The sequence below is a fragment of the Mustela putorius genome, unplaced genomic scaffold (assembly GCF_011764305.1).
Source record: "Mustela putorius furo isolate JIRA1106 unplaced genomic scaffold, ASM1176430v1.1 tig00000166_pilon_pilon_pilon, whole genome shotgun sequence".
NCBI lineage: Eukaryota > Metazoa > Chordata > Mammalia > Carnivora > Mustelidae > Mustela > Mustela putorius.
Genome location: NW_025421301.1, coordinates 448,197 through 473,129, shown reverse-complemented (window position 1 = coordinate 473,129; position 24,933 = coordinate 448,197). Strand labels below are relative to the sequence as shown.

Genomic DNA, 24,933 nt, shown 5'->3' with positions numbered 1-24,933 from the left:
TAGAGAACTAATTCTGAGAGCAAAGACATTGGAAACAAGGGAAACCCTAAAGAATTTCATTCTCTTATCGTCTAGTATTTGTATGGACATCTTCAAATAATCATAATTCAAAATTAATTTTTTAAAACAGGTTAATAATTTACTTGTTGCTCTTAAAAAATTAAAGGAAACTCGATTCATAAACTCTTAGTAACAATTTTCATATCCCATTTCCTCGCCCTCACATTCTCTTTCACATTCCACAATGTTTAGAAGCCTCTTGGGGTCGCCTGGGTGGCTCCGTGGGCTAAGCCTCTGCCTTTGGCTCAGGTCATGATCTCAGGGTCCTGGGATGGAGCCCCGCATCGGGCTCTCTGCTCAGCGGGGAGCCTGCTTCCCCCTCCCCCTCTGCCTGCCTCTCTGCCTAGTTGTGATCTTTCTCTGTGTCAAATAAATAAATAAAATCTTTAAAAAGAAGAAGAAGAAGAAGAAGAAGCCTGGTGTTTACTGCCCCCAAGAAGCTCTTGTTCCGTCCTCCCGCCTGCATGGCCGTTCTTGCTGGTCCAGCTCTTTGTTATACAGATTCGCTTGGCTTCCCTTCACAAGTCCGCCTTCTCCTTTCGCTTCTCTACTGACCGTCCTCTAATTCTGCATCCTGAAGCCCAGGAGCCTCTCTGGCTGGGACGGTGTCCTTAGAAGAGCAGCTGAGTGGAGAAGCCTTTTTAATCAGAAGGTAGGAGGAGGCACCAACAATACTGACATCATGCAATTGCAGTCCCGTTTGGTAAATACCTACAGGGACATTTACAAGTTACATTATTTTGTATTAGCCTCATTTGATGTTTGCCGTCACTCAATGAGTAAAAACTGTTATTCTTTCTATTTTACACATGAGGAAATGAACCTAGATTTATTAAATACATTGCCCAACATAAGTAGATAAGCCAGGATTTGAGCTCAGGGTACCTGGGATTTGAGCCTTGGGAACCTGGAGGATGGAGTAGCATTGGAGGAATCATCTGAGAGAAGGACAACTTGAATCAGGTTGGAAGGGTAAGAAGGAGTTTGGAAAAGATCTAAAGACCATTGTAAGCAAACGTGGCAGGCTGGTGGTTTTAAGGTTCTGAGTACCAGTGTGGTGAAGCCAGGAAGCAGGATGGGTGGGTGGGGTGTCAGCAGAGCAGGTGGTTGGAAACAGAGGGAAGACCAGGCCGTGTGTGGATTTGTGTCTCTCTGGACTTTGTTCTGGGGGAATGTGAGTCGTTGAGGGTTATAAGCAAAGGCGAAGCACGATCACATTTGTTGTGCAAAGAGCATTCTGAGAGTGATAACATATATCAAGGTGATGAGGGAGTGGACAGGACTTGCAACAGGGGGACTGCCATGGGAGGCAGCTTCCACGTGCTGACTTCAGTCCTGTGATCAGCAGTCTCACAGCCCCCATAAGATCTCGTCATGAAAGACTCTCGACTAGAAGCACAGAGGATGAGAGGCCATAGACAACGACAAAACAATTGGCACCAAAGACGTGCCACAACCTGGCTGACTATTGCCTGGCTATAGGCAGATGCAGGGACTCCTGCATTGCGGCTCATCTGTCTGAGTTCCATCTTTGTCATCTTGAAACAAACTGGAAGAGAAGTTTCTCATTATCTTGTTCTTCTAACACTGACACATCAGGAGGGGGAATTTCTCTTATTGGCTCAAGTGATCTTCTCAGGACCCGTCAGAGGAGAGAGAATTTAACACTGATGGCTCAATGGCTCCATCTTCCCCAAAGGTCAAGTTTAATAAATCCTAACAACTATCTGGGCAGGTTACGTTGACTTCTACAGTTATCTTTTATTGAAGATGCATTTTGGGCCAAAGCACACTCACTGTCAGAATCTTGAACATTAGTCTGGCCTACTTTTACCTCTGTAAAAACTCATCTGCAGCAGCAGATTCCATTACACAAGCTGAAAACTTATTTCACCTTTCTTATCCCAATTTCCAAGTTTAGATAATCACAAGCAGAATTTCAAGAAACATCATTAGCATCCAGTTGGAGACCACTGCGATGGTTGAGGTAAGAAGCGATGACATCCTGAATCAAAGCAGTGGCAGTGCAGCTAGAGGAGAGAGAACAGAACAAGGAACATTTAAACATCAACCATACAGCCTTGCTTATATTTACTAAGCACTTTCTCTGTGCCAGACATTGTATAGGGTATGTATTATCTCGTTTAGTCTTTGCAACAACCCAATAAGTTAAGAACTGTTACTCTGTTTTACACATGAGAAAACAGGCTTAGAGTCATTAGAAACTTGCCCAAAGAAAATGGCAGAGCAGAATTTGAGCCCCAGGAATGTGACCTTAGGACTCATTTTTAAAAAAGTTTATTTACTTTATTTGTATGTGAGAGAGAGCATGAGCACAAGCAGGAGGGGCAGAAGGAGAGGGAGACAGAATCCCAAGCAGACTCCACACTGGGCGTGGAGCCAGAGGCAGGGCTCGATCTCACAACCCTGAGATCACATCTTGAACTGAAACCAAGTCACTTAACTGACTGTACCACCCAGGCACCCCTCAAGATTCTCATTTTTAATCTCAGTGTATTACTGTCTCAAATCAGGAGGATTTGGTAATTTATGGAATGTGGGGGCGGGGGAAGGAGAATCAGAGGAATGGGAAGAGTGTTCCAGATTAGGGAAATAAGCAGATAGATGAAAGGTGGAGCCACTCACCAAAATAGGGGTAAAGGAAAAGGACTGGGTTTGAAAGAAAGGTGATGATTTGGGTGTGGACATGTTGATAGCGGACATCCAAGTAAGATGTCTTTAAATGGTTGGGTGCTTAAAATATGGAGCTTCAGAGAAAGTGATTGAGGCTAAAGAAGTCCGTATCTAGGCAGCAGAGGAGCATGTGGGCAGCAGCAGCGGGGGGTGGGGAGGTGGGTAACAGAGATTTTCTAGAGAAGATGAGCGGAGAAGGCAATCAGGGATATAATCTCAGGGACCTGCAACATTTAAAGGACCAGTAAATGAAGAGCCCTTGAATTGGAGAAAAAAAAATAGTTCAAGGGATGGTAGGAGAATGAGGAGACATTGGGTCACAGAAACCAGAGGAGAAGGAAGTGTGATGAAGAAATGGTAGCAGTGCCTAATGCAACAGAGAAATCACATAAGGTAAGAACTGAAAGTTACCTACCATTGCATTTGGCAATCAGGTCAATGTAAAATCAACCGGTGGGAATGCAAAATGTTATAGCCATTTTGGAAGACAGCATAGCAGTTTCTTATAAAGCTAAACATTTTCTTAACATATGATTTAGCAGTGCTATTCCTTAGTATTTACCCAGATGAGATTTTAAAAAAAAAAAAAAAAGTATGACACACAAAATCCTGCACGTGAATGTTTAGAGCAGCTTTATTTGTAATTTCTAAAACTTGGAAGCAATGTAGATACCCTTTAATAGGTGAATGGGTAAGCAAACTATGGTACATCTGTAGAATGGAATATTATTTAGTGATAACAAAAATCAGCTATGAAGCCACGAGAAGGTATGGAGGAGCCTTAAATGCATATTACTAAGTGAAAGAAGCGAACTGTAAAGGTTATATACTATATAATTCCAACTACATGACATTCTGGGGAAGGCAAAACTATAGAGATAGTATTAAGTTCAGTGGTTGCCAGGAGTTGAGGAGGGGAGAGAGAAATAGGTGGGGAACACTTATGTCAGCATGAAACTATTCTGTATGCTACTGTCATCATACATACCCCTCAGTTATACATTTGTCCAAACCCATGGAACTTGCAACACAAAGAAGGAACCCTAATATAAACCATGGACTTTTGTTAATAGTAATGTATCAACATTGACTCATCAATTGTAACAAATTTTCCACACCAATGCAAAATGTTAATGATAGGGGGAACTGGCAGTTGGGTTGGTGGGGTATATGGAAATCCTCCGTACTTTCTGCTTGGTTTTCTGTAAACCTGAACCCGATCTAAAAAATAAGATCTTTTGATTAAAATAAAAAGAAAAGAGGAAAGAGGAAGGGAATAAAAGAAGAAATATACAAAGGAAGAACGAGAAAGAAAGCCATGTGCATATAATCTTCAAAGTGTAGCATGAACCCATAATTATAATTAATGTAATTCTTGGAAATCTTGAATTCTGAGTAAAAATATGACTAGTTTCTCTTCTGCTTACCAATTTCTAGAGCTCCTCATCACAAATACAAGATAGAAACCAATCTTTAGCATGATATGAAAATTTTTTCATAGCCCATATTTTGCAACGTGATCTGTGGGTCATCACCCACATACTACAAGCTTCACCTGTAACAGTCTCTTCACTTCTCTTTCTCACTCATGACGTGCACTTCCAGACTACTCTGCCTTTTTGCTCTTGCTGTTTCTTCTGCCCATTTCCTCTCCTCTTCACTAGCTAACAAAATCCTACACATCCACCACTCAACGCACACCTGCCCTTCTCCGTGAGAACTTTGCTGATTCCTTTCGCCCCTAGCACACTAAGCAAGAAAGCTCTCCCTCCCAGTTTCTTTGTTTGTGCCTCTCTCTTCAATAAATACATAGTACAGTACAACATCAACAACAAACAGTTTAGTGGGAAAACTGGGGGCAGAAAGAAGCCTGATCAAAGCAGATTTAAGAAGTGGGTGGAAGGGGCACCTGGATGGCTCAGTCATTAAGCATCTGCCTTTGGCTGGGGTCATGATTCCAGGGTCCTGGGTTGGAGCCCCACATCAGGCTCCCTGCTTGACCGGAAGCCTGATTTCTCCCTCTTCCAGTCCCCCTGCTTGTGTTCCCTCTCTAGCCATGTCTCTCTCTGTCCAATAAATAAACAAAATCTTAAAAAAAAAAAAAAAAAGTAGATGGGAGAAACATATGCGTGGAAGGTAGACTATTGCATGGGGATTGGTTTTATTATAATTTGTCATTGTTTGTTTTGGTTTGTCTTTAGCCTTTGTGGTTTTACCCAACAGGCATTGAGGATGGCAAAAAGAAAATTCTTGAGTGGCTGTGGTGTGGCCCAAGGCTTGTGGTGCTGACGGACCTGCAGGGTCTGTGGCCAGACTGGTAATTCTCCAGATCGGTAATTCTTTTCCCCAGAAGAGCCGGAAGAGCCGTTGTCCTCTATTTGGGGGAGGGAGGGAGAGAGGAGAATGACTACGTCCATTTATTATCTCTTGGAGTTTCAGGAGCCATAGCCTGCCTCATCTGTGGGGGAAGGAGAAAATGGTTTGCTGAATTGGCAGACACTTCCTGTTTTTCTCATGAGATCCACAGGCTCCTACAGACGAGTTAATGACTAGAAAAAGCAATTAGTTCTTAGTTTTCCTGTCATCGACTTAACAGACTTCAAACGCTAACTATATTCCAGGAAGTACACCAGGCACTGGAATACAAGACAACCAAAACAGGGTTCCTGTCCTCAAGGAGTTTAGAAGATCAACCGTGAGCCCATGTGAGCAACTATACCGTAAGGGGAGTTGTCTTAGTTCAAGCTGCCAGAACAAGATACTGTAGACTGAGTGGCTTAAATAATAGAAATTTATTTTCTCACAGTTCTCAAGGCTGAAGTCCAAGATCAGGGTCCAGCAGGGTTTGGTTTTTGGTAAGGACTTTCCTTCTGCCTTGCAGGTAGTCACTTTATTGCTCTGTCTTCATATGGCCTTTCCTCTGAGAATTGGTGTGGGAGGGCAGATAGGATCGTGATTAGATCGCGTCTCTAACGTCTCTCTCATAAAGACACCAATCCTAACAGATCAGAGCCTCGTCCTTATGACTTCACTGTATCTTATTTACCTCGGAAGGGTACCATTTTCAAGTACAGTTACATTGAGAGTCAGGGCCTCAACATAGGAATTTGCAGGGGGTGGGGGACACACAACTCAGCCTATAACAGGAGCTTACAGAAGACTGTAAGAGCACAGATGGGGGCATGATCAACTTGTCTAGGGAAAGAAGGCTCAGTGATGACCTGGTGTGGCTTTTGAGCACGTGGGTGTCAGTATATGTGATTTTGGTAGCCCCAGCTTGGGGGCTCTGGTGATCTAGCAGCACGGGGCCGTCAATGTGCAATGATTGTCCCATGTAAAAAGAAGAGGTCTCTATACCACAAGCTTTCTGTCAATCATAACTTTATTCAGTGATATCCTTAGGGCTCTGATACTAATTTTATGTGTGTTAGCTGCTTTCCTTGATGGTAGAGCATGTCATAGGTTTCCAGATGTCACTCTTCAGCCTTTACTGCAACAGCCTCTGGAAGCCTCCTTTGAAGGTGATTATTTCAACAACTCATTAACTGTCACATTCGGAAGTCCTGAACTTCATGTGGCACCAGAAATAAGCACACTGTTCCTTTGCAACAGTGAGGTGTGTAAAATGAGTCATGGGCTCGCTCAAGAGGTGTTCTGCCCCTGTTTGTCCCTGTCTTTTGCAGATAGCATTTGGGGAGCCCAGTCTCTGTGAACAGCCAGAGTCGTACTGTCCTCACTGATAATATTATGTTGAGGGTCCCTACCTGTGGGGTACGTACTCTCAGAAGAAGGAAATGTCCCACAAAAGTAACCACTCGTTTCTTTGTACCTCAGTCACATTCGGTTTGCTTTTCTCATTTGGCATCTGGTCTTTGGGGCTTCTGTAAGACCTATCAGGGCCAGTTTCTTTAGAGCAGGGAGTGAGTCACATTGCTCCGTGTTCTGACCTCACTTGTGAGGCCGTGATGGCAGTATCCCAGCAATGATCACTTTAGGATAAACCAGTACAATTGCTGTGTATTAAAAAGAAGCTTATCATTCTACTGGCACCTTGTCTCCCCAGTGGAATTCAGTCTCTCTGTAATGCACTGCCCTGAGTCTGGCTGTTCTTCCCTTGGTATAAGCCAAATAATTGCCAAAGCAGAATCCCAGCCTGTTGCCCATAAGAACTGCTACCCTCAAGGAAGTAGGGGCAAGGCCTTGAGCAGGGAAGGTGCTTAGAGGGTTTACACAGGCTGAGTAATATTCCCACCTTTAGGACCAACAATTCTGGCTTTCAAAATAAGGGAAAAATGATAAGATGGCTCAAGTCAAAGTGAAAACCTTCTTCCTTTCTATGACTGTTCAAGTTGGGAGTTAGTTTCCTGCTGCTTCATCAAGTGGTCTGGAGGACACCCCTGTGATGTTTAGGGCCATTGACGACACTCGGTCAAAACTCAACAGCTTTGCTCCCTGTCTCCTCCCTTCCCCCTCTCCGCAGAGACTCTGTTTAGAGGAGCGTTTGTGAGACAAACTCTGGGCTTAAAAAACACTGAAACAGCTGCTCTCCCAGCGCCTTGACTCCTGTGCTGCTGCAGTCACAGTGCTGGAACTCTCTGCCTAGGAGGGAGGAGTATCTGGATCTCTGCTGTTCCCTCTTACCATAAAGGCAGTTCATGACAGGTTTTGACTCTGCCTGCCTTCTCCCTCCCTTACGACATGCACATTCATCTCTTCTCCTGGCATGACTGCTGGCAGATGCAAACTTCGTTTCTCTGTCATCTGAGCATCACTGAAAATCATTCCGCCCATTTGTGAATTATTCCCTGACTCTTCAATAGGGCAGTGTTACAGGTCCTCTGCCGGCGGAAGGGAGCAGTCCGACAAGACCCGAAGACCCAAGACTTTCAGAAGCTGTGATGAGCAGACTAGGAAGCAGCAAGACATTGTGAGCTGAGTGGATGTCTTAATAAGCTTTTAGATGAGATTTGGCCAGAGTTGGCAGAGGAAGCTCAAGGGAAAAAGGCAAGTAAATCATTGCGTACCCACTGAGCATGACAACCCTAGGAAGCTAATGATCTCTCCAGGGAAGAATTGACAGCAGTTACCCAGCAGCAGGACACCATGTAGAATGGGGAGGACAGACCCCTGGATGTGAGTACAATCTCTCTTCGCTACAGGGTTTTGAGGAGTAGGTGCAAAGCGAGTTATTGTAATTGATAGTGCTCCCTAACCACTGCTTCTGGGTGCTTGTGGACTGTCTCTGGGTGGGCTGTGCATAAGGTTCTGGCTGTTTGCAGGTCTCTTCTAGAATATTTTGTCTGTTAGGAAACTGTAGTGGTTTGGGGATATTGGTTCCAGGAGACTTTGTGGTAAATCCTCAAGAAAACAGCAAAAGCAAACCTCCCAGACCTTTTGCTATAAAAAGAAAACAGATTGCATCACAGACCAAGCAGCTGTATGGCCTTCTGGCATTCGTGATGAGAGAAAAAAAGCATTGGCAAATTGGAATGCAGTGAAAACGGGGCAGTGGGCTGGGAGAAGGGAGGGAGATCTTTCTTAGGAACCTAAATACCTTTCTGGATTCAGGATGCTCATTGAATATTTATGATCATGGATTTATTTCATTTCTGCTTAAAGAGCTGGAAGCATGTTTGCATTTAATATTTTTCTCTGGAGCCCTGTGAAAGTGAGCATTGTGACAAAGAGGGATGTGATTGGTAAATGTGGGGCAGAAGAAATTCCTCACCGCCGGCAGTGGGAAGTGTCTTGAATGATAGCTGATCTACTTGGAAGAGGCGGCTCAGATTTAATGAGGGCATGGGGTTGCTGCAGCCCGGGCACCCAACAGGTGGGCAGTGGAGTTTAAGTCATCGATTGCAGACTGATTGTCACCTCTCTATTCCTCCCATCCCCCACTCCTTTTTTGGGGTCCTCCATCCTCCTCATAGCTCTCCCTCAGCCCGCCTCTGCCTGGTCTGATTTGTCAGTTTAGAGGTGTCAGACAGAAGCTGAATATGCCCTTACTCCAGAAGGATGGAGGTATAGAAAGGAAGCCAAAAAGAAGGCTCACTTTGATCCTTTCCCACCACCCTGTGTGTGAATACAACTGTAGGTGAATGCTGGAGGCCCTACCAGTGAGCCTCTTGCTGGATCTATCGAGAATGAACTTGAGATGCCCAAGCACAAAGGGATGGTGCTATCTGCAGACTGGTAACTGGAACCCTGGGATTCTGTTCCTGATTTTGCAGGAGTTTTCTGTGCAATTCCAGTTGGGAGTATCCATACCCCTATAAGCAACGTGTCCCGGAGTTGCCTCGTGCCTCAGGCAGGCTGTGCATTGGCCATGGTGAAGGGGGTAGGGTTGAGTGGAGAGTGGGGAACATGTCATTCTTAAATAGTTGGAACGGCAAAGCTAAATAAATAAATAAATAAATAAAAATAGTAAATTTTTAAAAATTCTGTTTGGCCAACATTTTTCAATTGTAATATTTTTCTATTTAAAAAAAAAAAAGGAATAGTAATGTGCACTGGATTTGCAAAGGGCTCTTTACCAAAGGTAATTATGTAAACAAGGCTATCTCAGAAGCCTGCAACCATGGCAATAAGTGTCTGAGAGCCGAATTTATTGTCTGGGTTAGGAGGGGAGTGGCTGTCCGTGTACTGTGGGCCTGCTGACCCAGCGTCTGTTGCTGGGGAGACTGGACAGCGCTGCTGGTCTGCAGGCCATGACCTCGGCTGATGGGCTGCACTGAGTTTGCACAAAGGACATCTCTAGCCCCAGGAGCTAAGCTATGAAGTAAAATGTGTGAAATTTTAGTCATGATCATAGTATTTGTATGAACTGGGCTATTGTAGTTGAGACATTCAGATACCCATTGCAAGAAAAGTTTGGGTACGGGAAGGTGGCCGTTGAGTGCGCGAAGATAACAAATGAGTTTAAGTGGAAGAATGTGGTTGTGGAGGGAGAGTATTTAGGAAGCCACAGCTCATATGTGGCTCATATTGCAGTATTGGGACAAACGGAGCAGAAGCTCAGTATTACTGGTTTGAAGGTACCACATGTTATCTGAACAGAGGAACAGTGTATCCAATGTTTATAAAAACAAACCACTCTAAACAGTGGAACAGTCTGGAAAACATAGAGCCCAAACTTGTCTTTCAGGGGTACCCTGGGAATTTCCAGTGGCATTTCTAGCTCTGTTTCTCTGTTTTGAGTCTCAATGTTATTCTTTCATTGGCTCGTTCATTCAGTCAAGATTTCTGGTGTGTCCAGGGACCTTTAACCGTGACTAACAGGAGTCTTCTGCTTTGGAACATTCCTTCTCCAGGTTTGTTGCACTTCCAATGAGCAGACCAGGGTGCATGAGTTTGGCTTTTTTTTTTTTTTTTTAATTCGTTTGAGTGGGGTTGAGGCAGAGAGAGAGAAGGGAAAGAGAACCTCAGGCAGTCTCCCTGCTGAGTGTAGAGCCCAACATAGAGCTCCATCCCAGGACTCTAAAATCTTGACCTGAGCCGAAATCAAGAGTCAGGTGCTTTACTGACTGGGCCACCCAGGAGCCCGGAGTCCTTTACTTTTGACACAATTACCAGTGGCTTTGGTTTGCTCTAATGGTGGTCCAGGGCTACTGGAGGAGTCAGTTTTAGAAGTCTGTTCATTTGCCATTTGGTGGAAAGAAGAGGTTGACTACTAGTCACTACCTCCCGATCACTGCTCTGAGTGTGGCTTCAAGCCCCCTAGGTGGTTTTGGTAGGCCCTTTTATTTCCTGTTAAGCTCGGAACCACCACCACCAGCCCCTCCTGGTGCAGCTGGCAGTGCACACTGTCAGTGTTCGTAGCACCTTTGTTGTTCCCAGAGTGGGTTTTTCCTATAGTAATTGGGACTGGGAGATGGCCAGGGCCTGCGCGCAGTTCTCCATCTATCCCAGAACTCGGGAAACTGCACTGTTTACATTGAGACAAGGATGAAGCAAAAGAACTGCAGTAAATGCTGGGACAGAATGCCAAGGATTTAACCCAGTCCTCAGGGTCTCTGTGAGGTGTGGTCCACACACCTTCACCTGCCAGCAGAAGCAGCATGTTAGCCGTGGCGGACCCACAAAACTTGGTCCCAAGGCCCTTTGTGATCATACACAGTACAGTCACCTGCCAAAGGCAAGCCTGGAAACCCCGCAATGTTGATGGGATTATATCAGGTCCCTGTTACCTAGGATGGAAGTGCAGAACAGACCTCACAGTTTTGGTTATAATCCTCTGGAGAATGTTCCTGAAGCAGGAAGAAGGGCGGGAGATTGGCACATTCTGCTGTCTTCTGTTTCCAGGTTCAGGAGCTTTGGTGTGCAGAATGCGCTTCGTGCTTGTCCCGTCTTTGCCCAGCTTCTGTCCCCTGCCATGAGCCCCCAGCAAATGCCCTGAAATCAGAGAGACGAGGTGTGGCCCGTGCTGTATGCTGAGTGGTGCTAATGACAACTTTGTTTTGTGATCCCTAGGTCCCCAAAATGGCCTAGTAATAAAGGCACCTTCTGACGCTCAGGAGCATCTTTACCCGTGGGTGCCTGCCTGGGCCAGTGGCATCGTGTTGAGCCGAAGGAACTTGTCTACTGCGTTCCTGAAAACCTCTTTCTCTCCTAATTCATGAGCCAGCAGGATGCGGTCGCTGCGCTTTCAGAACGCCTTCTCATAGCTGCGTACAAAGGCCAAGCAGAGAATGTGGTTCAGCTCATCAACAAGGGCGCCAAGGTAGCAGTTACCAAGGTAACAAGAAGGGGGGAAACGCTTTAACCATTCCCTGGGAAAAAGCTTACCTCTTAATAACCATTGTCTGTACAACCATTCAGTTTGGTTTGAAGCTTTCATAGAACTGGCTTTTTGTTTTCTCTAGTGATGGCAGTTTGGAGAGAAGGAAGGGGGATTAAGATGCTTTCAATGCTATCGTTCAAATGGAGTGGCTTGTAATTAGCATTTAACAGTCTTTAAAATCACAGGGTGGCTTTTTCTCATCTACTTCTTCGGTTAAATGGACAAGAGATCTCACTGGAGAAATTGGGGCACAAAAACTTATTGGGGAGAATGTTTGTACAATAATCACATTAGACCAGCTTATGGACAGGGCAGCCCATCTGCTGTTCAAAGCCTCACTGGCCCCGTCTGTACGGTAACGGGCTTGGACCAGATGATGGCCACCATCTCTTTGGGCTTTCATTTCATATGGGTCAGTAAAAATGTCCGGTAAGCTTTAGAGGACATTGCTTACCCCTCACCAACAGATAATATGTGGGAAATGAGAGGACATACTGGCCAAGGGGCGGTTTTGTAGCAAAACAGAGGAAGGTCAGGCTGCAGAGTTAAGTGACAAGTTAGAATACAAAGAGAAGATAATGCTGGTGAAAAATGCCTATTGAGCACTTGGTATTGCTCTAAGGACTTTACAGTCCTCTAGACAAGGTTCTTTTTTTCATCCCCACTATAGAGATGAGGAAACTGAGGCACAGAATCATAAAAGTTACTTACTCAGGGTCCTTCAGCTATTGAATTGCAGAATTGCTACTTGTACCTGCAGAGTCTGGCTTCAAACCGACTTTCCAGGCTCCCTAAGATGGAGCTGCGGTGAGAAGCAAAGTTTCATTTTCAAATGAGAGTGGCTGACCACTGGTGGCAAAGGTTGGCTGGCATACAGTTTCAGTTACTCCTCTGCAGTCTCTATATTTCATGATTCTGATGTGTGCTATTTTGACACCACCAAGCAGTTATCTCAACCCTGACACTCTCTCCCTGGAGATGGCCACAGGTCTCACAGTTTAAGGTCTCAGTCCACAAGAGTGCCTCCCCCACCCCAGCGCCCCTTCAGATGCAGTCGCCAAGTAAGGGTTGTCACCTGTGCTTCTAACCAACTGGTTATAAAACAAAGGTTCCTACCACCCTCTCCTTGGGTTCAATTAATTTGCTAGGGCTGGTCGCAGAACTCAGGAAGACATTTTGCTTACTAGAGTAGCAGTTCAGTATGAAAGGATATAACTGAGGATAAGCCAGCTAGAAGAGAGACGTAGGGCAAGGTATGAGGAAAGGAGCACGGAGCTTCCATGCTCTCCGAGTGCACCGCCCTCCCAGCACTTCCATGTCTTCACCAACCCAGAAGATTGCTGAATTCTCTTGGATTTTCACTGAGGCTTCATTGGTGATTGCTGATTGACATTCAACCTCCAGCCTCACCCCTCTCCCTGGAGGTCAGGGAATGGGACAGAGTTTAGCCCTCTAATCAAGGTTGGTTCCCCAGGCAACCAGCCCCCATCCTTAGGGGCTTTCCAAAAGTTACTCATTAACAAAAACTCAGGTGTGGTTGAAAGGTGCTTATTATGAAGAACACTCTTCTTTCATTTTTTTGGCTCTGGAGCTATTTCAGGAACTGAGGACAAATGACAAACTACTGTAACAAAAGATGCTCCCATTGCTTTTATCACTTAGGAAATTCCAAGGATTTGGGGGAGCTGTGAGCCAGGAATAGGTACTAAAACCACATATATATTTATTATAAAGATATTCTATGCTCATGGATTGAAAGAAAAAATACTGCTAAAATGTCCATACTATCCAAAGCAATGTACACATTCAATATAATCCTTATCAATATACCAACAACATCTTTCATAGAACCAGAACAGACCATTTAAAATTTGTATGGATTCACAAAAGATCCCAAATAGCAAAAGCAATCTTGGAAAGGAAAAGCAAAGCTGGAGGCAATGAGAATTCTGGGCTTCAAGTTATATTACGAAGCTGCAGTAATCAAAATAGTATGGTACGGGCACAAAAGTAGACACATGGGGTGCCTAGGTGACGTATTTAGTTAAGCATCAGACTCTTGGTTTCAGCTCTGGTCATGATCTCAGGGTCATGAGATCGAGCACTGCATCAGGCTCCACGCTCAGCAGGGAGTCTGCTTGAGATTTGCTCTCTCCCTTGCCCTCTGCTTCTCCCCATCCCCCTACACCACCCCCACCCACTGCTCTGAAGTAAATAAATATGTAAGTCTTAAAAAAAATGGACATTAAGATCAATGGACCAGAAAAGAAATCCAGAAATAAATCCATAATTATATGCTCAATTAGTCATCAATGAAGGAGGCAAGAATGTACAGTGGGAAAAAGACAATCTCTTTAACAAATGGTGTTGGGAAAACTACATTCACAAGCTACATTCACAAGAGTGAAACTGGACCACTTTCTTACGCCACATACAAAGATAAATTCAGAATGGATTAAAGGCCTAAATGTGAGACCTGAAACCATAAAAATCCTAAAAATGTACAGACAGTAACTTCTTTGACATTAGGCTTTAGCAACTTCTTTCTAGATATATCAACTGAGGCAAGGAAAACAAAAGCAAAAATAAACTGTTGGGACTATATCAAAATAAAAAGCTCTGCTCAGCAAAGGAAGCAATCAACAGACCTAAAATACAACCAATGGAATGGGAGAAGATATTTGCCAGTGACATATTTAATAAAGGGTTAGTATCCAAAATATATAAAGAACTTACAAAACTCCACAGGCAAAAAACAAATAATCAAATTTAAAAATGGTTAGAAAACTTGAATAGATATTTCTCCAAAGAAGACATACAGTTGGCCAACAAACACATGAAAAGATGCTCATCATCACTTATCATGAGAGAAATGCAAATCAAAACCACAATGTGATAGCACCTCACACCTGTTGGAATGGCTAAAATCAACAACACAAGAAACAGTAAGTGTTGGTGAGGTTGTGGAGAAAAAGGAACCCTCTTATACTATTGGGAGGAAGGTACACTGGTGCAGTCCCTGTGGGAGACAGAATGGAGATTCCTCAAAAAGTTAAAAATAGAACTACCTTATGGTCCAGCAATTGCACTATCGGGTATTTACCCAAAGAATACAAGAGACACTAATTCAAAAGGATACATGCACCCCTATATTTATAGTAGCATTATTTATAGTAGCCAAGATATGGAATCAGATCAAGTATCCAATGATAAATGAATGGGTAATGAAGATGTACACACACACACACACACACACACACATATAAAACAGAATATTATTCAGCCTTAGAAGATTACATATATTTGTGTGTGGATGGATGGATGGATGGATGGGTGGATGGATTGGTGGATGGATGGATGGATGGATACATAGGTAGGTAGATACATAAATAGATTACCAGAGGGGAGGTGGGAAGGGGAAAGGGAGAAATAGGTGGACGGGAATTAGGGAGTGCATTTGCCGGTTGAGGTATGGAAGTGCCGAATCACTATATCATACATCTGAAATTAATGGAACACTGCATACTAACTAGTGAATTAAAATGAGAACTTTAAAAAACAGTAGGTATTACTTTAATTTTTATGTTGTACCTACATCTAGATTGAAGTGTCAAATACTTTTACTATGTTTCTATTCCATTTCTGAGTCTCCATAGCCAACTACTTTCAAGTCTTTTGGGTATTTTCTTTTAATGTTTACATTCCTAAATAATATCCTGATATTGCCCAATCTTGATTTTTTCCATTTTAAGCATTATCTGTTCCTGTAATGATATGAAAACCAATGATCTAAGATTTAACTTTCTTTCTCTTCCCTGCTCTCACATGTGCCTGTCTGCCTTCTCAAGTATAGTTTTGTCATTACTTAGGTGGCATCAGCATTTGATATTTACATTAAGTTAACCAGTTTATTTATTTGCTTATACTAATGATTTATTTTTTATTTGAGAGAGAGCAGGGGGAGGGTCAGAAGAAGAGAGAGAGAGGGAGAGAATCTCAGACTCCCTGCTGAGCACAGAGCCTGAAGTGGGGCTGGATCCCTGAGATCATGACCTGAGTTAAATCAAGAATCGGACATTCATGGGGCATCTGGGTGGCTCAGTAGGTTAAGCATCTTGCTTCGGCTCAGGCATGAACCCAGGGTCCTGGGTTGAGTCCTGCATCGGGCTACCTGCTCAGCAGAGAGCCTGTCCCTCTCTTGTGATCCACTGCCTGCTTGTGTTCTCTCTGTCAATAAATAAATAAAATCTTAAAAAAAAAAAAAAAAGAATCAGATGTTCAACTGACTAAGCAACCCAGGCGCCCCTTAACCAGTTTATTTATAGTTGAACCATGTAGAACGTACTATCATTATGTTTCCTTTCTTTTTCTTTGTAATAATTCCTTTTTTTCTAACGTTAATAATTGTCCTGTATTTGTTTCCTTGATTTTGTGTGTACATATCCCAAATTGTCCTAAAACTCAGTTGCTGATCGGCTCTCTGGATGTTCTGATATGTTTCCACTGAGTCTCTTTGGAGAGATGTTCTCTGGAGCCCCCTCCCCTATTTCAGTCCAGACTGGTGGTCCTTAGGGCCTTCTGACAAGTGTCACTCTTCACTATTATCCTAGGGATTTCACTTACCACTTTCATCTATGTGGATCTCCTCATGTTTTTTCTTTCTTGGTTTACTTCCTTGGTTTGATGTGATATACCTTCTAGTATAGCACTATCCAACAGAACTTTCTGTGATGGTGAAATGTTCTGTATATGTGCTGTCTATTAGAGTAGCAACACATGGTTATTGAGTACCTAGAATGTGGCTTGTGGATGAATTTCAAATTTAATTTTAATTAACTAAAATTAAAATGCTACATGTGGCTGTTGGCTACTGTATTGAATAGCACAGCTGTGATGTCTTCCTGAGAATGAGTGCATGGGAGAGATTGATCAACTTTAGACATAATCTATTGCCCCTTTCTCTTCCATACTTTCTTTCTTTTTTTTTTTTTTTTTAAAGATTTTATTTATTTATTTGACAGAGAGAAATCACAAGTAGACAGACAGGCAGGCAGAGAGAGAGAGAGGGAGGGAAGCAGGCTCCCTGCTGAGCAGAGAGCCCGATGCGGGACTCCATCCCAGGACCCTGAGATCATGACCCGAGCCAAAAGCAGTGGCTTAACCCACTGAGCCACTCAGGCGCCCCTCTTCCATACTTTCTCAATCTAGTTATATCACAGTCTTGATCAGATGCATAATTACTGTGATTATGTAATTGCTGTTAATTGGTGAGCCAAGAATTATACTATAATTAATTACAATTCCATTTTTATATAACTTGCTGTTTTTCCTGGACTTCATAATTGCCTTGATTTTTTTATTTGTTTAGTTGTATTCAAACTTATAATTAAGTTTGAATATGCTACCATCCAACAACTCTGTAAAGCAGTTCTTAGTACAATTTTCCATAATTAATCCTATCATGTATTTGTCAGTTTTTTTTTCCTTGAGATATCCCTTCTGGAACCATCCATCTTTCCATTTCAGTTTGATCTGTGTTGCTCTCTAGTTCTGCCTGAACAGAGTCATCCTGAGAATTCCTTTCACCTCACCCCTGTGCTAGATTCCATTTGCTGGAACCATGTCACCCTTACCTTGGTGGTGCTTGTGACTGGTAACTTCCAAAGAAAGGGAACATGAAGATAAATGTTTTGAGAGTCTGCATGTCTGAAAAAATCATCTTTATTCTAATGTGTCAACCAAGTGACAACTTGGTATTCTAACCTGTCACTTAAGTGACAACTTGGTATGAAACCTGAGAATGATTTTGCCTCAGAAATTTGAAGGCAGTATTTTATTGTCTTGAGCTTACAGTAGTTGCTGTTGGGAGATTCTTCCCTGCAAGACCTCCCGAAAAGCATTATGTGCCCACTCTGCTCCTATAAGGCCTGCTCATTTGGAACCTAGATCAGTCAGTTCCTCTCAAAGAGGTAGCCTGCATGGAACTCTCTCTCCTCTCAGCTGGTGAAATGCTGCCCATTCATTTGGTTTCTCTAATAACTGGATACTGCTCTATTGGGTACTCAGAACAACCCCCAGACTAACATTCTGACTTGGGTCTGAGTTAATCTCCCACATCTCTTTGTGCTTGGCCCAGAAGAGCAATGGATTTGGAATCCAAAGAGTTTGGTACGGGTACCTGCTCCACTGCTTATTACCTACTTGTTAATGTGGCCAGGGTTTCTTGACTTCCACATCATTGACATTTTGGGTCACCCAGTTCTTCTTGTGGGAATTGGTCCTATGCGTGGTAGAATGTTGAGCAGCATCTCTGGCATCTACCTCTTAGATGCCAGTAGGACCCCCTTCTCCCTAGTTGTGACAACCAGGAATGTCTCCAGAAATTGCCAAGTGTCTCCTGGGAGGCAAAATCACCACTGGCTGAGAGTCAGTGACGCAGGTAGATTTCTTCACTTCATGACTTTCAAATTGTTAACCAAACTTTTTTTTAAAACATTTTATTCTGGGGCGGCTCAGTGGGTTAAGCCTCTGCCTTCGGCTCAGGTCATGGTCTCAGGGTCCTGGGATGGTGCCCCGCATTGGCCTCTCTGCTCAGCAGGGAGCCTGCTTCCCCCTCCCCCTCTGCCTGCCTCTCTGCCTACTTGTGATCTCTTTTTCTCTCTCTCTTTCTCTGTCAAATAAATAGATAGATTTTATTTGTTTAAAGATTTATTTGTTTTAGAGAGAGAGAGAGAACGTGCTCATGGGTAAGAGAGAGAAACTTAAATCGACTCTGAGCTACCCAGACACCCCTTAACATTTTATTTTTATATAATCTCTACATCCCACGTGGGGCGCAAACATACAATCCCGAGATCAAGAGTCACGTGCTCTACCAGCTGAGCCAGGCAGGCGCCTCAGACTCCTCCCCAAACTTCAAGGCTTTACACAAGGGCTAAGTGTGAGAATGTGAGTCGCCACCCTTATGCAATCTAAGTGGGCGCAACATATGCAGCGCCCAGCACAGGATTCACACAGTAAGGCCCACGTTGAAGGAAGGGAATAGTGTTGTTGAGTGTAAACTGCTCGCACTTAGATAGTGCAAACTACTCCTGCAAAACTGCAAAACTCCTCTTACAGGAACTCTTCAGTGATTAACTGGTGGGAACCTCACCACACCTTCATTATCCTCATCACACAGATGAGGACACTGAGGTAAGACGAGGGTAGGTAACCACTTAGAAAGTGTCAGGACTGGGATTCAAACCCTGGCCATCTGGTTCCAGGGTCCTTGCTCTAAGCCAGCATGTTTCAACCATGTGGCTTATAACTTTGGATTGTGGACTTCCTGTGGGCTACTTCTTGTTAGTATATCTTCTTTGTCACCTTGCACATGGTGGATATAATCTGCCAATGTTTTCCTGCCTGGAACCTCAGCTGCCCAGGTATTTTAACAAAGCAGTATCCCAGTAATGGTTTGCACATGGGTGCAACCTGTTACACCTTGCAAATGATTTTCACATTTGTGTTGCTCAGCCCTAGTACCCCGTGACATATACATAGACAGATTTTTCTTTTAGAGTTGTGAGGAAAGGGGAGGATCCCAAAGGGGAGGGACTGGTACAAGCTAGAAAGTGCCAGAGCTGAGACCAGAACCAGGATCTCCTGGCTCCCAGGTAAATGTCCTTTCTGTTACACCAGGGCTCTGACAAGGGCAGTATCTTCTGTTCTCATGGTGATTTTGCTTGATAGCTAATAGTGTGTGGTTGTAATACCTTATCCACCAAGTAGGGGTGGAGTTGTGCACAGGACAAGTCCTCAGAGTTAATGGAATTGGGAGTTGGGAATTGGGTAGAAACTACATGTAAAAATTTGTAAGTCATGTTTTAAGAGGCTCATTGAAAACTCTGATTAGCTGTTTGCACAATTTTCATATTAAGACCCATTATTTTCTGTGTTGTATTGACCAGCACATTTTCAGTTAGAACAGGAAATCTGACAAGGACAGTGATTATCCTGAGTCACAAACATCCCTGGAGTAAATTGGCTGTTAGACGTGGAAGCTCAGGATCTCCCAGTAATTTGGCTCTTGACCCCTCGCTTCTGTGGCACTGCTCTCACCTAACCCCAATCCCAACCCTAACCCTAACCCTAGGTTTATCTAGGGTTATCTGTTATCTCACCCATCCAGCAAGTATTGAGTGCCTACTTTATACCAGTGAACAAGATGGGGGGAAAAGATCTGTTTTGGGGAACCCAGCTAGAATTTGCGAGATGTCGCCCCCCCCACCCCACCTCAATGCAGCTCCCCTGGCTCCCTGATGCTCTGCCTCTTGGTTTCTTCTCTGACACTGCCTCCTCCAACTCCTTTTGCTGTTTCTACCTCCAAAGCTGGCTTTCCCTGGGGCTCTCAGTCCTCATCTGCTGTCACTCTGCACACACACCTTAACTCACCAGCTCTGGCCAGGCACCTGTTCCTCTCTATCTCCTGATCCACCCATTGGGCTGCCCTCATGGGCATCTTTATCTGAATGATGCGTGGGTTCTTCACAACTACTTCAGATTTGAATACACAGCAATGACCCTGTGCCCTTCCCCAAACCCAGTCCTTTTCCCATGGTACCTTTGTTGATGGAGGGCACCTGACTCAGTCCTCAAGCAGAAGCCCAAGCCATTCTCCCTTCTTTTGACTCCTTCACATACCTTCCCTTTTACAAGTTCCTGGTGGCCCAGCACAGCCCCTTCTGCCTCCTGATTTTCTCGCTCCTCTGTCCTTTCAAGTTGTTCCACCGTTGGATAATGCCTGAGATATTTGGCACTAAAACAGAAAGTGGGATTTTTTTTTTTTTTTTATTTTCAAGAAAGCCTTGGTTTTACGTGAACATATTCTCTCCACAGTCATCTCACATTTTGGTTAAAAATCTTTCCATACAACTTAGTTTCATTATTTCAATACCAGTAGTTATTTTGCTGTTGGATAAACACTGTGTATCTCATCACCAAGCACCGATCATGTAGCAAGGGTGGTGAGCCTCTAGCAATCCTCACGTGAAGGATCTTTCTGCAGAGCTTCCAGGAAGCTGGTCCTGGGATATTTCACTGTAGCTTTTGTTTCCTCCCAAAGCAAAGGACAGAGGTTACTTGATACAAATGTAGTTAGGAAGAAAAATGGTTCTATTCATAGAAGTAATATTTGCCACATATCCACTTGACACCCGCCACTACCCTGAGTGGTGACACAGGGATTGAGACACTTAGGAGTACAGACCATGGCCTCAAGGAGTTTGTTCAGAGAGCGTGCCCCCAGGGTTTACTGCAGAGGGAACATCTGAAAACTGAGGGAGGAGGTGGCCACGTGGCAGTGCTTTATGGAGGTATGGAAGGAGGGGCCGGAAGGAAGGAAAAAGAGAGAACTTAAGGTCTTATGGAAATGTCTATGTAAATTTGCATATTTGCATATATACTATGCACAAAGAAATTGAGAGAGTTAGAACTTATATTGACCGGTTATATCCACTGATAAATGAAGAAGCCAGGTAATAAGTGATGGGTACAGTATGATGTCATTTGGTTAAAAAACAAATCCAGTTCTCTTTGCAAACATGCTTGTGTTTGCTGAGCAGGGAGTTATGTGTGGAACCCAGGGGGCTGCTAATGTGGGTTACTTGGTGTGGAAGATGATTAGTTTTGTTTTATAGATTTTTCCATTGTGTCGGTCCTTATTTATTTATTTATTTATTTATTGTCTTATTTATTTATTTTTATATTTTTAACACGGGACAGGAACCCACAACCTTGAGATCAAGACCCTAGCTGAGATCAAGAGTCGGATGCTTAACCAACTGAGCCATCCAGGTGCTCCTTGTTCCACTTATTAAAATAAGCGTATGCCACCTTAGTAATTCGTCAAACATAAAATCAAGTTGATTGAAGTTGTGTTCAAGTACTCGTAGAAGCACTGGACTGCTACTCTGCATACACTATCTCAATGAAAATCTCCCAGTGGCTCTGAGAAGCCTTTGCTGTTGTCTCTGTCATGCTATTAAGGAAAGGGACTTGCTGAACATGAAGTAACAGGGTCAAGGCCAGTTAAGCAGACCTGGGAGGGAGCCTGAGGCCCATACCTAGGACAAGGCCTGCCCCTTTTCCCAGTGCCTAAACTGTCCCTACTCCTTCCAGCATGAGCCCCAGCCATTCCTTCCAGGTTTTTCCTCCCCATCCGTGCACAGAGAGAACAAGGCTGCCTTGTGGAAGGGGTTAGGCCAAAGGGGCTTTTCCACCACCAACTCTCTCCCCCAATCCCTTCTCCCTGCCACATGTACACCATTCCCAGAGTTTTGTATCCACTTTGAAATTCCCTACCAAGGCTGTGTAGTGTAGAGGGAAGGTGTGAGCGTGGATGTGGGAACCGGACAGCCTTGGGTTCAGATGCCAGCACACTTACCACCTCTGTGATCCTGGGGAGGTTACCTCTGAAATGAGTAAGAAATAACAGTAGCTACTTCATTAGATTGTTTAGGCAACTAAATATGTGAAGTACTTAGAACCGTGCTTAGTGTTGGATGTGGTAGCCATCAGGAGGAGACACAGCCGGTGCCACAGTAGCCACCTCCTGCTCTGAAGATTGGGGTCTGAGTAGCAGGCAGCGAGTCCTGAGCAGAGGACACAAGGTCACTTTTGTCCTCGTCTGAAAAATGAGGACAATCCCAACCTTGTGGGGTTGCTGTGAAGACTAAATGATATGACAACTGTGGAGCACAACTTCTGGCATTAAATAAATGACCATTATCGGCTTTCTCGGTAGAAGTTGAGAAGCTGAGTCCAAAATTTATATGAAAATGCAAAGGCCCTAGACTAGCCAAAGCAGTTTTGACGAACAAAGTTGGAGGGCTTTTACTACTTGAGTTCCAGGTTTGCTGTACAACTACAATAATCAAGGCAGACAAGATGAAGAGAACGGAATAGGGTGTCCTCAAATAGACCTACGCACATGTGGTCAATTGATTTTTGACAAACATGCCAAGGCAGTTCAGCAGGGAAAGAACAGTCTTTTCAACAAATGGTGTTGGAACAACTGGGCATCTGTACACCAAAAAAAGGGAATGTATTGTAGCACATGGAAATGTGAACTTAAAATGGATCATAGATTTAAATGCAGGAACTACAAACTATGACAATTATAGAAGAAAACAGGATAAAATCTTTGTGATCTTGTGTGATAGTTAATTTTATGTTGTAATTTGGCTAAGCCATGATATATCCAGATATTTGGTTAGACATTATTCCAGATGTTTCTGTAAAGATACTTCTTAGCTGAGGTTAACACTTAAATCAGTAGACTTTGAGTTGGGCAGATTATCCTCCAAAATGTGGGTGGGCCTTATCCAATCAGTTAGCGGTCTGAAGACAAAAAGAAAAAGGTTCCTGTGAGGAAGAGAGAGTTCTGCCTCCAGACTGCCTTGGGACTTGAGGTGAGGCAGCAATTCTTGCTGAGGTCTGCAGCCTGCTAGTTTACCCTGCAGAGTTTGGATTTGCCAAGCTTCCATCATTGGCAGGAGTTAAAGCTCCTTCAAGTAAACCTCACTGCTACCCTTGAACTGACAGACACATTGAGGAATGCTATTCAGCAATAAAAAGGGATAGAGGAAACAATATAAACAAGTGTCAAAAGCATATGAATTTGAAACCACAAAGGCCACACCCTATATGATTCCATTCCTGTGATATTCTAGAAGAGTCAAAACTATTAGAATGGAGGGGCGCCTGGGTGGCTCAGTGGGTTAAGCCGCTGCCTTCAGCTCGGGTCATGATCTCAGGGTCCTGGGATCGAGTCCTGCATCAGGCTCTCTGCTCAGCAGGGAGCCTGCTTCCCTCTCTCTCTCTCTGCCTGCCTCTCCATCTACTTGTGATTTCTCTCTGTCAAATAAATAAATAAAATCTTTAAAAAAAAAAAACCCACAAAACTATTAGAATGGAAAACAGGGGTCCAGGATGCTGGAAGGGACTGACTGAAAAGAAGTTGGAAGGAATTGAGGGGGTGGGAACAATGAAAATCTTCTATATCTTGTGTGTTGTGGTGGTCATATGATATTATGTACATTTACCTAAATACATCTGACTGAATAATTTGAAAAGGTGAGTTTTACTGAATGCAGATTATCCCTCCAGAAACTTGATTTTTTTTTTCCTACTAGCAAAAATAGGTTTATTCAGGAATAGCAGATAATTACAATTCAGGACATGCAAGCTCTGGCAAAACCACAAGCAAGTCCCCAGAAACTTGATTTTTTAAAATAGCTGTTCTAAATATCATAATTGCTAACAGATAAGGAAGCAGACTTAAGGGGGTTCAATAACTTTATTGCATCACTTAAAAGTGTGGGTCCTGGGTGCTTTCCTATCTTGTGCCCCATACTAGTCAGTGACTGTGCTCCAATTAATATAAACTCTATAAACTTGTAAAAGAGAAATGCAAAAGGGTTGATTGTAGTAAAGTAACCTTCCCAAGCAGGACACTTGGTAGTTTCTGTAGAAAGGAAGAGCGCACGTGTGGGGTTGGTAGATATTTTCTGGCAGCCATTCCAAAGAGAAGGCTGGAGGTCAGTGATGTGCTGCATTCATGAGCTAGAAAGAGGGCAGCTGTGGACTCTGCAAGCATTATCGCTCCTGCTGCTACTGCCTGACTTCATGCTCTTGAACCTGTTTCCTGTTGGGCAAAACCCCCAGGAAGGGTCTGTGAGGCTGGCTTTCCTGGGCAGGGGGAAGTTGTAAAAATGGGGGATCTATTTTGTTGCCTTGTGTTTGATTCCGCAGGTGTGCTTCCTTGTTGTTGTTTTTTAAGTATGGATCTATTTTTGGATGGTTTATTTTACTTTATCTTTAATTTAATTTAAGTTCAGTTTATTAATATACAGTGTACTGTTCGTTTCAGAGGTAGAGGTCAGTGATTCATCAGTCTTCTACAACACCCAGGGCTCATTACATCCCGTGCCCTCCTTAATGTCCATTGCCCAGTTACCCCATCCCCCCACCCCCGCCCCTCCAGCAACCCTCAGCCTATGATTAAGAGTCTCTTGTGATTTGTCTGGGTGTGTGTTTAATATTCAGACTTATTGGAATGGTGTGGGTCTGAACTTGTGTTTGCCAGCCTGAGGATTTGTAGCTATCAGTCCCCAGAGGTGGGTGGTGGGAGAAATACATGCTTACAACGCTTTTGCTCACATGAAACGGTTCATTTGAGAGAGAACGTGTTGTGTGTAGCACGCTTCTTCCAGAAGATTCCATATACTTACTTAAGAAGATAAAAGTTGTTCAATTTTTGAGTACGTGATCCGTTCACATAGTTCTGATGTAGAAGATACAGAAGTTGGCAAGTCTCCCTCTTGTGCTGCCTCCCAACCACTCCGTGTTTCCCCCCAGGT

At 43.7% G+C, this 24,933-nt stretch overlaps 1 protein-coding gene and 1 long non-coding RNA gene across 4 annotated transcripts in view; one reads left to right on the top strand and one right to left on the bottom strand.

The window, feature by feature from the left end:
- Window positions 1-1,396: 1,396 nt before the first annotated feature.
- On the bottom strand, window positions 1,397-11,341 carry LOC123390935. The gene is made up of 3 exons (XR_006605520.1): window positions 11,254-11,341; window positions 10,965-11,145; window positions 1,397-2,090 (listed from the first exon to the last, which is right to left on the bottom strand). It is a non-coding gene; the product is annotated as an uncharacterized LOC123390935 (long non-coding RNA).
- Window positions 11,342-11,368: 27 nt separating this feature from the next.
- The window catches only part of ANKRD6 (ankyrin repeat domain 6), a 65,855-nt gene continuing 52,290 nt past the window's right edge, over window positions 11,369-24,933 (top strand). For 2 of the 3 annotated variants that reach the window (XM_013063736.2, XM_004766907.3), the window contains exon 1: window positions 11,369-11,488. In XM_013063736.2, coding sequence (XP_012919190.1) covers window positions 11,369-11,488 — 120 coding nt within the window. The remainder of the gene's footprint in view (window positions 11,489-24,933) is intronic. The other variant, XM_013063737.2, reaches the window with a different exon arrangement.